The following is a 12,808-nucleotide window of genomic DNA, read 5'->3' as shown; positions in this document are numbered from 1 at the left end:
ACTAAGACTCTTTCTTCTAGGGATTGACTTCAGATACCTAAAACATTTATCAACATTAATAACAAGCTTCCTTAACATGGTTTCCCTAAAAATGTATTTACCTTTCTATATACCAAACTTCTAAATATATTTACTTTATTATCTCTTAAAGCTAATTCCTTTTTACTGATTCCCTCATGAGACTTACTCGTAACTCCCTAACCAAATCAATAATTCAGCTATTCGTTTAAGCCACTGCCCTTTCCCCCTACAAAAATGCCCCCTTTTTTCCACCCGTTTAAAAGCATATTAGATAACTTGTTCCGAGGCATGAAAAATAAAGCAGAAAATTTCGATTTCATGGCGATAATCATGAATCGTGATTTATTTAGCGGAACAGTTTGTCAGTGCGGTGGCGTTGGGCCCTAAGGCCGAGAGTCCATTTCAGTTTGTGACTCTGGTTCTGGGAGTGGAAAAAGGGGTGGAAAGTGGCCGTGGTTGTTGACTTGTGAGTGCTTTGCACCCGGACAGAGGACACAGGGAAGTCAGAAAATCAGGGACACATAGCAGGATATGCACTGGGAAAAATGTACATATATCATTTGCAATTCATAAATTCATTCATTTCACTTTGTTTTCTTGAGAGATAAATCATTGTATTTTATAATACATTTTAGAATAATTACAAATATATTTAGAATATAAAAAAATATATCATTTAGAATCAAGATATAATTACAAATATATTTAGAATATAAAAAAATATATCATTTAGAATCAAGATATGTACTAATATTTACTAATAACCCCTAGAGATTATATAAATTATTTAATTTATTATATGTTTAATTATTATATGTAATAAAAATATCTAAATATATACAATTTTGATTGACAATTGTATGAATATTATTTAAAAACCACCAGAAAGTATATAGAAAATTAGGTAAATCTATTAATTTACCTTCAAATCTAAAAGATAATCATTTTCCTGTTTTTCTCAAACCCATCTCTTATAGAAAAATAAATGAATTTCAATTAAAAGTATATTAAACATTTAAATACTATTTTTCTCTTAGTGCCTCAACTACCATAGACTGGGTAAAATTCGCGCAACTATTTGTGAAATTCGGGTGGAACATAAAATTGCGTTATCTATGGTCTCATTATCGTCAACAGACGGCAGGGCGAGGATGCAGACAGGATACCAATTCCACAATCCAAAACCCAAACCCAAAACCCAATCCCAGGCACAAGTCCGGACTCCCGTCCGGATGCAGTCAAGTTGAAAATTAATTTTGTCACAGTTGCGCATCGGCGGAAAGTGTCATTATGGATATCGCGATATATATTTCCACCTCCCACTTTCCACTTTCCGCCCACCGTTGATGATGAGCCTGTCGTCCTTGTGTCTGTTTGTATTTCCGTACATTTCGTTACGAGTTTATTTTTGAGTTTTACTGTTTGCGAGGGTCGCTTTTGGTGTTGCCAATTGGTAAGGGGCCTGTCCTTTTTATTTCCCATCCCGCAAATTGAATTTGTTAGTTGCGGCAGACGGCAAGTCGCGTGATTCCCTTAATTTTTTATCACTCGATTTTTAAGCAATTCGATTTGCTGGCAATTTGTTTGGCATTAGCTTGAAAATTGGTCAGACTTTTGGGGTAGGACTCTAGGAGGTTTGTATATACGCCTACGTGGGAATTTGTAAATTAATTTAAATGAAAATTGAATCTTATTAGCTGTGACAAATGCAGCACGGTCTTTTTTAGCTCATCGTGGGAATTCTAAACTATTTTGTGGTATCTGGATTTGCTATATATAAATTAAGGCATTCATAAATTCATGAATAATTAAGAATATAGGATTTAAAGGGTCGAAAGTGAGTTCTTCACTAACTAAAATTAAAATTAGTATACTTCAAGGGTTTAAATATACTTTAAGCTTACTATTACCCTATTTTTGTATCTTAAACTCCCTTCCTTAACCCTTTTCTTTACTTCCCCATCTGTAAAACCCTTCCTTAACCCATCTCCATAAACTCCCACACCAGCTTAACCCCATTGAACTTACTCTCTCCCCTTTCCAAGTCATGGCCAAAAATCAAAGAGTTTTCCATCAACAAGTCGGCAGGAAAGGAAAATCCGCTCAGCCTCAATGCCGGCTCGTGTGTGTAAGACTACTTTTCACTCTGCACTAATCGCATCTAATTTGACAGATTTACATAAGGATTAGGCCAAGAGGGGACCGAGAGCAAAGGGCCAAGAAATCAAGGCAAGAAGAGGTCGGCTGGTGTTCTGGGGGTTCTCTCTTCTCGACTTACCGAGGTGATGGAATGGCCTAAGTACATATTGATGACTTGACACTGACTGACTGTCAAATGTCACTCGCTTAGAAGGATTAATCCGATGGAGAAGATATATACCGACGAAGGAGATGGAAAGACAGACTTTTTATGGGCCTCAAGTGGGGGCGTTCAAGCCCAACAAAATTCACACTTTTGTCACGGACAGTTGACCCTGAAGCCGAGAACAGAATCGAATGTATATATACTATAGTATATAACCCCATCGATCTGAGCGGATATTGATGACACAATGCAGCACATTAAGTCATTCAATTCGAAATGTTTTGCAGCTGTGACGATTTTTAGCACCAGACTACCGGCGACTACCGGGCCGAAGGCAGCAAATCAACGACACATCAAGCGCGAAAAACAAGGGGTTGGGTTTTGGGTTAAGTCCGGTTGGGGGGCAGTGAGAGAAATATAGGGGTAAAAATATAATATATAATATAAAATGAAATATAAATTACAAGGTCATTTAGTAAGAAATAAAACCTTTGAAGAAATCATAGAATAAATGCTTTCTTCAAATAGAAAACCATTTCTTTAAAATATACATTTCTATTATTAGTTTCTCTAGGATATCCTTTGACTTTTTCTGGTGTATCTTCCTGTATATAATTAACCAATTTTAGTGAAATTTTTCTCTCAGTGCTTTACAGAAGGGGTTACCGAGACAGACTCTGCATTTTGGGGGCGCGGCGGCGACTTCATTACTCTGCGTCATTAGGCACTCAAATTGTTGCCATCGTGTTTAACTCTTTCACAGAATACAGGGTATTTTTGCAGGTATATACACGGGTGATTCTTATGAAAAATATATTTGAAATATACCCAATTAAAATAATTCTTAAAGAAAAGGTAAAGCAATATGCTCAATTAAACTATTTATTACATAAAAGAAAACATATATGAAGAAAAGTATTTTAATAAGCTAGAAAACTATAAAGATACAAAGTAGGGGGTTCTAGAACCTTAAACTAATTTGTTATATTCTTTTATTCCTTTTATTAATGGGTATTTTCTGGTCTCAATCCCATTTTACCTTAGTTCTTCCTACTTGTTCAACTCTTTCGATGAAATTGAAACGGTTGCGCTTCAATGCCAAACGGAAGTTGGCGTCAGCGTCTAAGGTGCGTCCATCACCTCGCCATTCTCTCAATAAAAACCCCTACTCCTCTTGCCCCTTAAAACCTCCCACCCCTGTCCATCTATGAAGTGACAAAAGGTCGCGCTTGGTCAGCGCCAGGTTCGGTGTCATTTAGTCAATCGATCGATCCATAACATTATCGACCCGCTGCGAACTGTGCTAATATCGTCAAGTTAACTGCTGTGCAGTTGTTCGTAATTTGCTTTTAATTTTTATGACCGTTGCACCCTTTTTTCCGCCGTTCAATGGAAATTGAACTGGTATTGGTACACGGAAAATAAAAATAATTAATTAGGGGTAAATAATACTACTAAAAGACAAAAATAATGAACTTATGGTTTGTTTCCTAAAAAACTTGCATTTATTTCTTTATATACAAGTTTAAGGGTTTAAGTTTCCTTCGATAAATATGAGTATCTTTTGTTAACTTTTAATTAAGAAAATTATAGAACTAATATTATATTTAATATATAGCATTAAGTTAATTAAATTTCATTTTAAATTACAATTTTTTATAGTGCACCAAACAAAAACTGTTGAAGCGTTGCCATCAACGCTCTGTGCTCGCTCTTTGTCGCTGCAAATTAAGAGCGCTAATGATCGATTTTATAGCTGGCAATCGATAGAAGCTATATCCATAAAAAAGTGCCAAGAACACATGCTCTTCTGTTATGTCAAAGGGTTCGAAGGTTAAACTCTCTATGGCCTTTGGCTTTGGCGTTAATGAGTTGTCCATCTGACATGTCAAAGGGTATGTTTCTTTGGGGTTACATCAAAATGTAGTTACATGTTCGATACCATAAATATTTTCTTTATTTTTTTCTACTTTTGAAATATATTTATTAACATTTTCAAAACCTGAAAACTCGACCTAATTTCCCTCCAACACTTCTGAATAAAGTTGTTCATTCTCTGTCATATTAATACTGATTTTTATATGCCCCACTTTGGACACCTCTACTGTAGTTTTTTTTTTTATTAAATAGATATACCCGGGTCCAGCTTGGTTACAATCGAAACCCGTTCCTTTCAAGCTTCTGGTTTATAGTTTTCTGTGTGTGTGGCAACCGGTTGGCATTCAAAGTTTCGATTAATTGGCATTGAAAACTCTAGGAAATCTAGGAAGTTTTCAGCAACCCAGAGGAGCAGGAGTCACCGTAGAAGCACGATAGTCTAATTTGCAAGACACGTACCAAAAATTAACAGCAGACTGTGGAAGAAGAGATCTCTGTCTCGCATCATTTGCATTTTGTGCCAAAGGAGCAGCTGACAACTTTATTTCGTGGCCAAGCACCAAAATGGCCTCAAATTACAAGCAACAGAGAAGAAGCTTCCACTGCAAAGCCTGACTTTGGCAATAGAATGGTAACTAGATTTTTGGTCCAGAGAGGAGAGAAGCCTTCGGTTTCAGTCTGGAAGTTAGCGCCCCATTTATCATATTTCCAGTAACTCTGGTTGAATGACTATGTCATGAGGTTGGAATGCCTTGACCATCTATCTTGGTCTCTATTGCTGTGAGATCTTTTAATGTACCCTAAAAGAGGGTTTCGAGATTTTTAAGAGAATCTTAAACTTTAATTTAAATACCTCTTATATAAATATTTAAATATAAAGTTGTAGAAAATTTTTCAAAATTTAAAAGATATATTTAGGGAAGATAAACCCTTCATATATTCAATATTCAACTTGTATTCCTAACTTTTAAGCATAGCAAACCTTTAAACACATTCCATACCATATATACCCTTTCTTTCCAACACCTTTAACTTCTCTTTAAGCCTTGTTAGAGGCCTTCTTCTTCACCCATTGTGGCCAACTGGCGCCCAAATCCAGTTCTTCGACGACGGCTCCTCGTTGAAATCATGTGCATTCGCTTGTCTGGGCCTTCACAAAGAATTTGTGTGTGGGGTCCCGAGAGGAGTATCTCCTCCTTCGTCTCCATCTCAGGTCTTCTGTCTGTGGAATCCACTACACAATGGGTGGTGGAGCGCATTGTGAACGCCACTTAATTACACGGAAGTTTGCCCGAACTGAACCGAGTTGCAGTTGCAGTTGCCAAGCTGCCAAGTCGCGTCATCCGGCTCACTGGCCAAAAGAGGGAAAAGTGGAGTGAAACAAAAAAAAATAAAAATAAAAATAAAAGGGAAATACTGAGCCAGATTTAGGGCCTTCTCAGATGTGAGCCCAGTTCAAGGTTGGCTCAAAAGGTAAGACGATACGCCACGGTTACTCGCTGGGTGGTGATGCAAAAACTAATTGCAACAAGGTTGCACAAGGCACTGATGAAAAAGGAGAGTATTACTTGAATACTTATGAAATTGAGATAAATGAAGTTAAGGTTTTCGGTGGTAATATATACAAATTTAATATAATAAAATTGGGTAAGTTGGAAAAGTATTTTCTAGGTCTTTAAATGACGAGAAGCGAGGTTAAAGCAAAGTCTACATAAGAATAAGATGCGTAACATGCATGCCTTGTTACTTGTAGCTCAAATAATAGTTAGGCGTTATGTATCTTATACTTTTTATTATTTCTATAATATTTTTTTATGCATATATGTATTTTCCCCCAGTGGTCTGCAGTTTCGCTAACCAAGTGTCCCTTCAAAAGAACACGCATATGGCGTGCCAAGTGCAACAAGACCCAGTGGTGGCTCTTGCCAATAAATCAGCAAATATTTCAGCAATAATTCAGAACGAGAGGTGCTAGCTTGTTGACGATGGTATTCACGCCTTGAGCACGCGTCTCCCGGAGATATTCACTCGATCTGTACCCAGGATTGGTATAGGGATCGGGATCAGGATCGGTATCATAATTAATAAGAAGAGAGCCAGAAGAGCTAGGAAAACGAACGAAAAACGAATGGCGATTAATCAGTATATCCAGCTGCGCCTTTTGACATTGCCTTAAAATGTAATGATTTAGTTGCATATTCATAATTAACATGCTGCCTCGAATGACTCATGACTCACATAACCAGACTCACATTCAGTCACGATCACACCTCAGGGTACACTCAGTCGTCGTCTCATTAACTCTCAACTAAGTCGGCTTTTGCCAAGTTTTTCTCTTGTTTGGGGTTTCTGTTTTTGCCTAATTGAAAGTCGGCTTTATTTGAAACGCATCTTCTCTCTTTTTGTTTTTAGAGTAATTTTTTCTTGCTTAATTTTTTTAATATTTCATTTAGGGTGGAGCCGAAAGCTTGGCTTGGAAGTTTGCCGAACTTGGCCTGCAGTGCAGAAGGAGTAATTCCGGTGTTAATTTGTACGCAAGATGCCCATCAATCATGGGGCAGGGCAGGGACCATCCACATACAAGTTTTTGGGGGCGTTGGCGGCTAAACTTTGAAGGAGCAGCCCCTGAAAAAACTGAGGTGACGGCTAACCAATCGGGTTGGGAACGTGAGAAAAATGATTGAGGAAAAAATATGAACATTAAGCTTTGAAATTGAGCAGAAAGAAGTCAATAAAGATACATACTTCATCTTTTAATTCAAATTATTTTAAAATATTTTCCTCCAAAAATACTGCCACACCTTTTTCCCTCACAAAGCAGCTGCTTTCCTGTCACTGAAGTTATGACACTGCAACAGAAAATCAGCTCGACATCGAGTAACATGAATGAATCGCCTTTCCTATATAAAGACGGAGTTACAATCAAGCCAAAATAATTAAATGCTTGTCAGACAAAGCAGAACAAGCTGGAGGAACTACACAAATGTCTGTATATATCTATATAAATATATATTCCAACAAATCGGGGGCCCACACACACACTCACCGCCAGACTGAACCGAAAACCAAAAACAGTTTGACACAATGCCGCGATAAATTTGCTCATCATTCACTCATTCAGACGGTAAGTCATTCACGATCGCACCTAAAAATATACAAAAATAAAAATAAAAGCGAGCCCGACTACCTCATCGGTCTTGTGGAAAACTTGCTGCGGTCTGTGAGGTGTCAATGGAAAAACTCCCCGTGGAAAGCTAGTTTGAGGCGACAATTTTCTGGCTTCCTCATGCCAATTTGTGGTGATCATTCATGTAACCGTAACAAGATCATTCCCCCCAATGTCTTGTCGTGGTGTGTGGTAAAGTGTCAACATTTACAATGTACAAATGTCAAAGATGACAGCAGACAGAATCCTCTGGGGGATAAAGGGGAATCTTTGGAAATGGAGCAGAAAAATATAAGCAACTGTTGCAGTTTGGTGTTCTTTTTTTGGGTAATTTTTGAAAAACACCAAGAAAGATATTTTAGTTAAGTTTTTAAACTTTAACAAAGGGAATAAGTTTATAGAAGAGAAATTGCTCAAAGAAGTTGAGAAAAAAATAATTGGTGGCTAGTTTTTCTATTTTACTTGGAGCATTTTTTGGAAACTATAAAATACCGTCTACAAATGATATATATTCAGTATTTGGTGGAAAGTTTCAGTATTTTTAATATAACTTTTCCTAATAACTATATCTTTAAGAGGCTACAAATGATCCGTTCAGTATTTTCAATAGAAAACTCACAGTAACTTAAGAAACCTTATACCTTATGGGATATAAATTATGTAATAAATATTTTAATTATTTAAATTCTTCAATTATCTTTTCTATATTATTTTTATATATTTCTTTAAGTGTCTCTCCCAGTTAATAGTTACATCAAGTTAACCTTTTAATTACAGGCCATATGCTGCACCCACCTTGCCTCGACACAACTCAACTCAACTCGATTTGATATTATTCTTATTTGTCTTGTCGTTGTTGTTTTTTTGCATTACCATAAAAAATTACAACTTGTTTCAGTTAATTGTTTGTGTCTCCCCTCCCCCGTCCTCTTTTTTTTCGAATGAAACTGACTCTGGGGCATGTCAAACAACTGTCAGTTAGTTCGTCAGCAGCTTCAGGGAAAAATACAAAAACAAAAAACCGAGAAAATGAGAAGAGAAAAGGCAGCAGCAGCATCAGACTTCTCCGATTGACGATCATGATCTTGGCATATGATTAATTTGCATTCGTTTTTATTCTCCTTTGTGTCTGGCTTTGTTTAAACAATATATTGACTCATAAGTTTGTTGATTAATTCAATTCAATCAATAAATCACAAATCTGTTCCACACACTCAAAAAAAGAGAAATTCCCAAAAAAATATATATAAAATCCAAATCGGAGACAGAGAACTTCAACACCGCTGGCAGTGTTGAAATATTGACACCACAGGTGATTTTATATGGAAGTCAAGGGTCTATATAGGCTTGATCAACTGGAACCTTTTTTTTCTGGGGGCGGGGGATTTAAATCAGGAAAACAAGAATAATAATGAGTGATTTTTGGGATGCGGGCTTAGGGGTCAACAGAGAACAGCGGAAGTTGCCTAATGAGGTTAGTTAAGTCACTATTAAGTGTGTGTTTAAGGGGTTACAGGTTAAAGAATTTACGTTTATAAATTATATATATATCTATCTATTATTTAATAATTTTCCAAATTTTCCTTAATAATTTTAAAACCCCAAAATTACTTGCATATTATTTGTTTCCCAAGAACTACTATTACTACTTGACTTTTCCGAAAATCCAATTTACTTAAAGACCCCGGGACCAGCCAGCTGCTTGGTTTCCCCAGATTTTCTTGGGGGAAATAAAAAGCCTGGAAAAACGGCAATGAATTTTTAAAGACTTGCCAAAGTCAACCGATGGCAGGGCTAATTTTCTCGCGATTTTGCATTGAAATTTTGAATAATTCAAGTGGCGCAAATTGTCCATTGTCCACCTGGTTGCTTCCCTGACCTCCTCCGTCTGTCTGTCTCTCTGTCTGTCTGGTTATATAACGCACATGACAGTGTGACAAATTTCACATAAAACAATTGCCGCGGAGGCAGTAACCGGCAATACCAACTGTCGCTAAATAACAAACGACAGGCAGTCAACGAAAAAATATTTAATTGAATTAAATTGTTCGGCATGTCGGCCGCGGCTGTTACCAATCGCAATTGGCCAATTTGCCTGGCAAAGTAAGTAGAAATTTGTTAGCCAGAGAGTCAAGTGAGCCGAAAATGTAAAAGAAATTCCACGTTTTAGATGGTGGATGTTGGGGATGTGGAAATGGGAAGTGGAAAGTGACAGGCGAGTGTCGCTTTTATTGTTTACTTTCAATCACTTTTCGTCACGAATTCGTTGGATGGAAAAAGTAGCAGCATAAATAAGCAAACAATGCCCCAAACCAAATGGTGTATTTCAATAGAAATGGGAGGGATTTTGATTTGGGAAGAGAAGAGAAGAGGAGAGATGGTACTCTGTCCATTTGCATAAAGTCATGGGCGTAACTTATCCATTTTGAGGGGGTTTAATAATACAGAAAAGGGAAGTAGTATTGTCAATATTAAAATATTACCAAAAAGGAGAAAACATAATGTCAAGAATAAGATATTATCAAAATTTTTTACGGTTTTTGAGGTTCGAAAAACCAAAATATTAAGAAAAAATGTAGGGTTTTAAAACCCCTTAAAAATAGTAAATATAGTAAAAAAATAGTCAAATTTTGATCAAAACTCACCGCATTTCTTATTTATACAGCTAACTCTTTGTATTTTGTAATTCATTTTTAAGGGATTTTTAAATTCCAAATAATTTTTGTAGCACTCTAGAAGAAAAAAGAAATGGAAAATAAATTTATATAAATAAAATAAATTCTAATTAAAATATATAAATAACACAAGCACATTATAGAAAACATAACAATTTATATACCATATAAAAGTATACTTTACAATATTCAAAAACCCTTTACCAAAAGTGATTTGATACCCCTCCAAAAATCCCGTTTAATCCCACGCTTGTCTACGGTTTTGAAACCCCTTCTAAAGGTGTCTCAAAGTATTCAATAAAAAGTTGTCAAAACTCACCGGGTTTCTTCTTTACACAGGTAAAACTTTGAATTTTTGGATACATTTTTAATGGATTTTTAAATTCCAAATCATTTTTGTAGCACTCTAGAAGAAAAACATTGGAAAATAAATATGTCAATAAAAATAAATATATAATAATAAATTAGAAATAACACAAACGCTTTATAAAAGATATAACAAATAATATAAAATATCAAAATATATTTTATACTATTCAAAAAACTCCTTCCCAAAACTGCTTAGAAACCCCTCTAAAAATCCCCTTTAACCCCACCCTTGTCTAGTAGGCAAATCACGGACACATGGCTGACTGACTGCTTTGTGGACATTGTTGACAAATTGCACATAATGACATTAAATTGAAAATGATTGTGTGCAATTGTTTTTTTACCCATCTCCCCATGTATCCATCTCTTTTATTTTTGGTATAGCCATCTCCCTTTGGCTCGCACTGACCAAGCCGCTAAATAAACACGAAACGAAGGCGTTTTGCGTTTACGTTTGACGCACAAATTAAAATTAATGGCGGGGCATTGGTGCGTAAAACACGGCACAAAAAAAAAAAAACAAAAAGCGAAATTTAAGCCCAGCACGATACATCAAAATGTCCACAACAACACACACCACACCCACAAAAAAAAAAAACGAAGAAAAAATTAAATTGAAAATAAAAATACAACACGTGGATCCTATAAACAGAAGCTGCACTTGAGTTGTCTTGCCACTGGATGGATTTTAGATTTCATATTTTTGATTTCTTGGTTTGCCCCTGGTTTTCCACTTACAGGGAAACTCATTTCACTTTGCCTAATGTGCAATTAGAAAACGCATTTTCATTAGTTTTATCGCCGGCATTTAGTTTCAGCTGCTCTTCTCGATAAGCTTTCAATGGGGGCGAGTATCTCAAAAATGCGCTTAATTTTTTGCTTATCAAAAATTAATTTTTGATTTTTGGTTTTCGGTTTCCTTAGGAAAAATAAGAGGGAACTTTTTGCTGAGAAAAACAGATGACTAAAAGCATTTGGCGTCTGTAATGATGATGATTATGAGATGATGGCTGCCGGAAGGGTCTGAGTGGATGGAAGCCATGTGCCGTACGTCATGGAATTATGAAGAAGTCTGGCAGTAAAGTTAGAAAGGTATAATAGAGATTAGTATATATTACAGGTAATTTAAAGAATATACATTCAGTTACTATGTTTGAATATTTACATAATTTATTTCCAGGCAAAATTTACTTGGACCAAAAATATTCTAATAATTATTAAAGAATTTGAAGTAACTATGATCAGTAAGTATCACTGAACGTTAAGTAACTCTGGACATAAGTATGTATGATCAGTAAATGACTATGATCAAGAAGTATCAATGAACATTAAGTAACTCTAAACAGTAAGTATCTATGTCCAGTAAGTAAGTATGATCAGCAAGTATCTATGACCAGTAAGTATGTATGATCAGTAACTAAGTTTGAACACTAATAAACAATGACTTGCAACTTTTGTAACAAAACACATTTCTGGGACTCTGCTGGCAGAAGTCACTTCGTTCCGGGGATGTTAGAACCAGTTGAGAATCATATGCATGGGATAAATTTGTTTTGGAACAATTTAAGAGCAAGCTATATTAATAAGTTTATAAATCGGAGCATGCCGAATCGGTGGACTATATATATACATATATATATCTGACATAGGAACAATCGGACGATTTATTGAATTATGATCAGTAATTAACTATGACCAGTAATTAACTATGATCAGTAATTAACTCTAAACAGCAAGTATCTATGACCAGTAAGTAGCTATGAGCAGTAAGTAACTCTGAACAGTAAGTATATATAAACAGTAAGTAAGTATGACCACTAAGTATCTATGACCATAAGTATGTATGATCAGTTACTAACTTTGAACACTTAAAAACAATGCAACTTTTGTAACAACACATTTCTGAAACCCGGCTGGCAGTAGTGACTTCGTTCCGGGGATGTTAGAACTAGTTGAGAATCATATGCATGTGCGAGATTTTCTTTGGAACAAAGTTAAGAGCAAGCTAATTTAAAGAAACTATGGAGTTATTTTTCTATATAATTTTAAAAGTATGTAAGTCGGAGCATAGCGAATCGGAGGACTATATATATATACATATATATAGCTGACATAGGAACAATCGGACGATTTATTAAACTATGATCAGTAATTAACTATGACCAGTAATTAACTATGATCAGTAAGTAACTATGAGCTGTAACTAACTCTAAACTATAAGTATCTATGACCAGTAAGTAAATAAGATCAGTAAGTATCAATGAACCCTAAGTAACTATGATCAGTAAGTATCTATGACCAGTAAGTATGTATGATCAGTTACTAAGTTTGAACACTAATAAACAATGACTTGCAACTTTTGTAACACAACACTTTTCTGAGACTTGGCCGGCA

General features: G+C 35.7%; 1 protein-coding gene across 2 annotated transcripts in view; it reads right to left on the bottom strand.

Moving 5' to 3' along the window:
* Positions 1-12,808, bottom strand: part of LOC147643662 (uncharacterized) — a 205,872-nt gene that overhangs the window by 88,985 nt on the left and 104,079 nt on the right. The window contains exons 1-2 of one of the 2 annotated variants that reach the window (XM_086832500.1): positions 10,365-10,451; positions 10,016-10,102 (exon numbers count right to left, since the gene is read on the bottom strand). The exons of the other annotated variant lie outside the window; for it this stretch is intronic. Coding sequence (XP_086688626.1) covers positions 10,016-10,020 — 5 coding nt within the window. The 5' untranslated portion in view covers positions 10,021-10,102; positions 10,365-10,451. Of the gene's footprint in view, positions 1-10,015; positions 10,103-10,364; positions 10,452-12,808 lie in introns of those variants that run through there. 2 annotated transcript variants of the gene reach the window in all.

This window comes from Drosophila serrata, unplaced genomic scaffold (assembly GCF_035046125.1).
Source record: "Drosophila serrata isolate PLE 108 unplaced genomic scaffold, ASM3504612v1 contig_249, whole genome shotgun sequence".
NCBI classification, from domain to species: domain Eukaryota; kingdom Metazoa; phylum Arthropoda; class Insecta; order Diptera; family Drosophilidae; genus Drosophila; species Drosophila serrata.
Note: the sequence above shows the minus strand (reverse complement) of the source record. Positions and strands in the feature narration are given on the sequence as shown.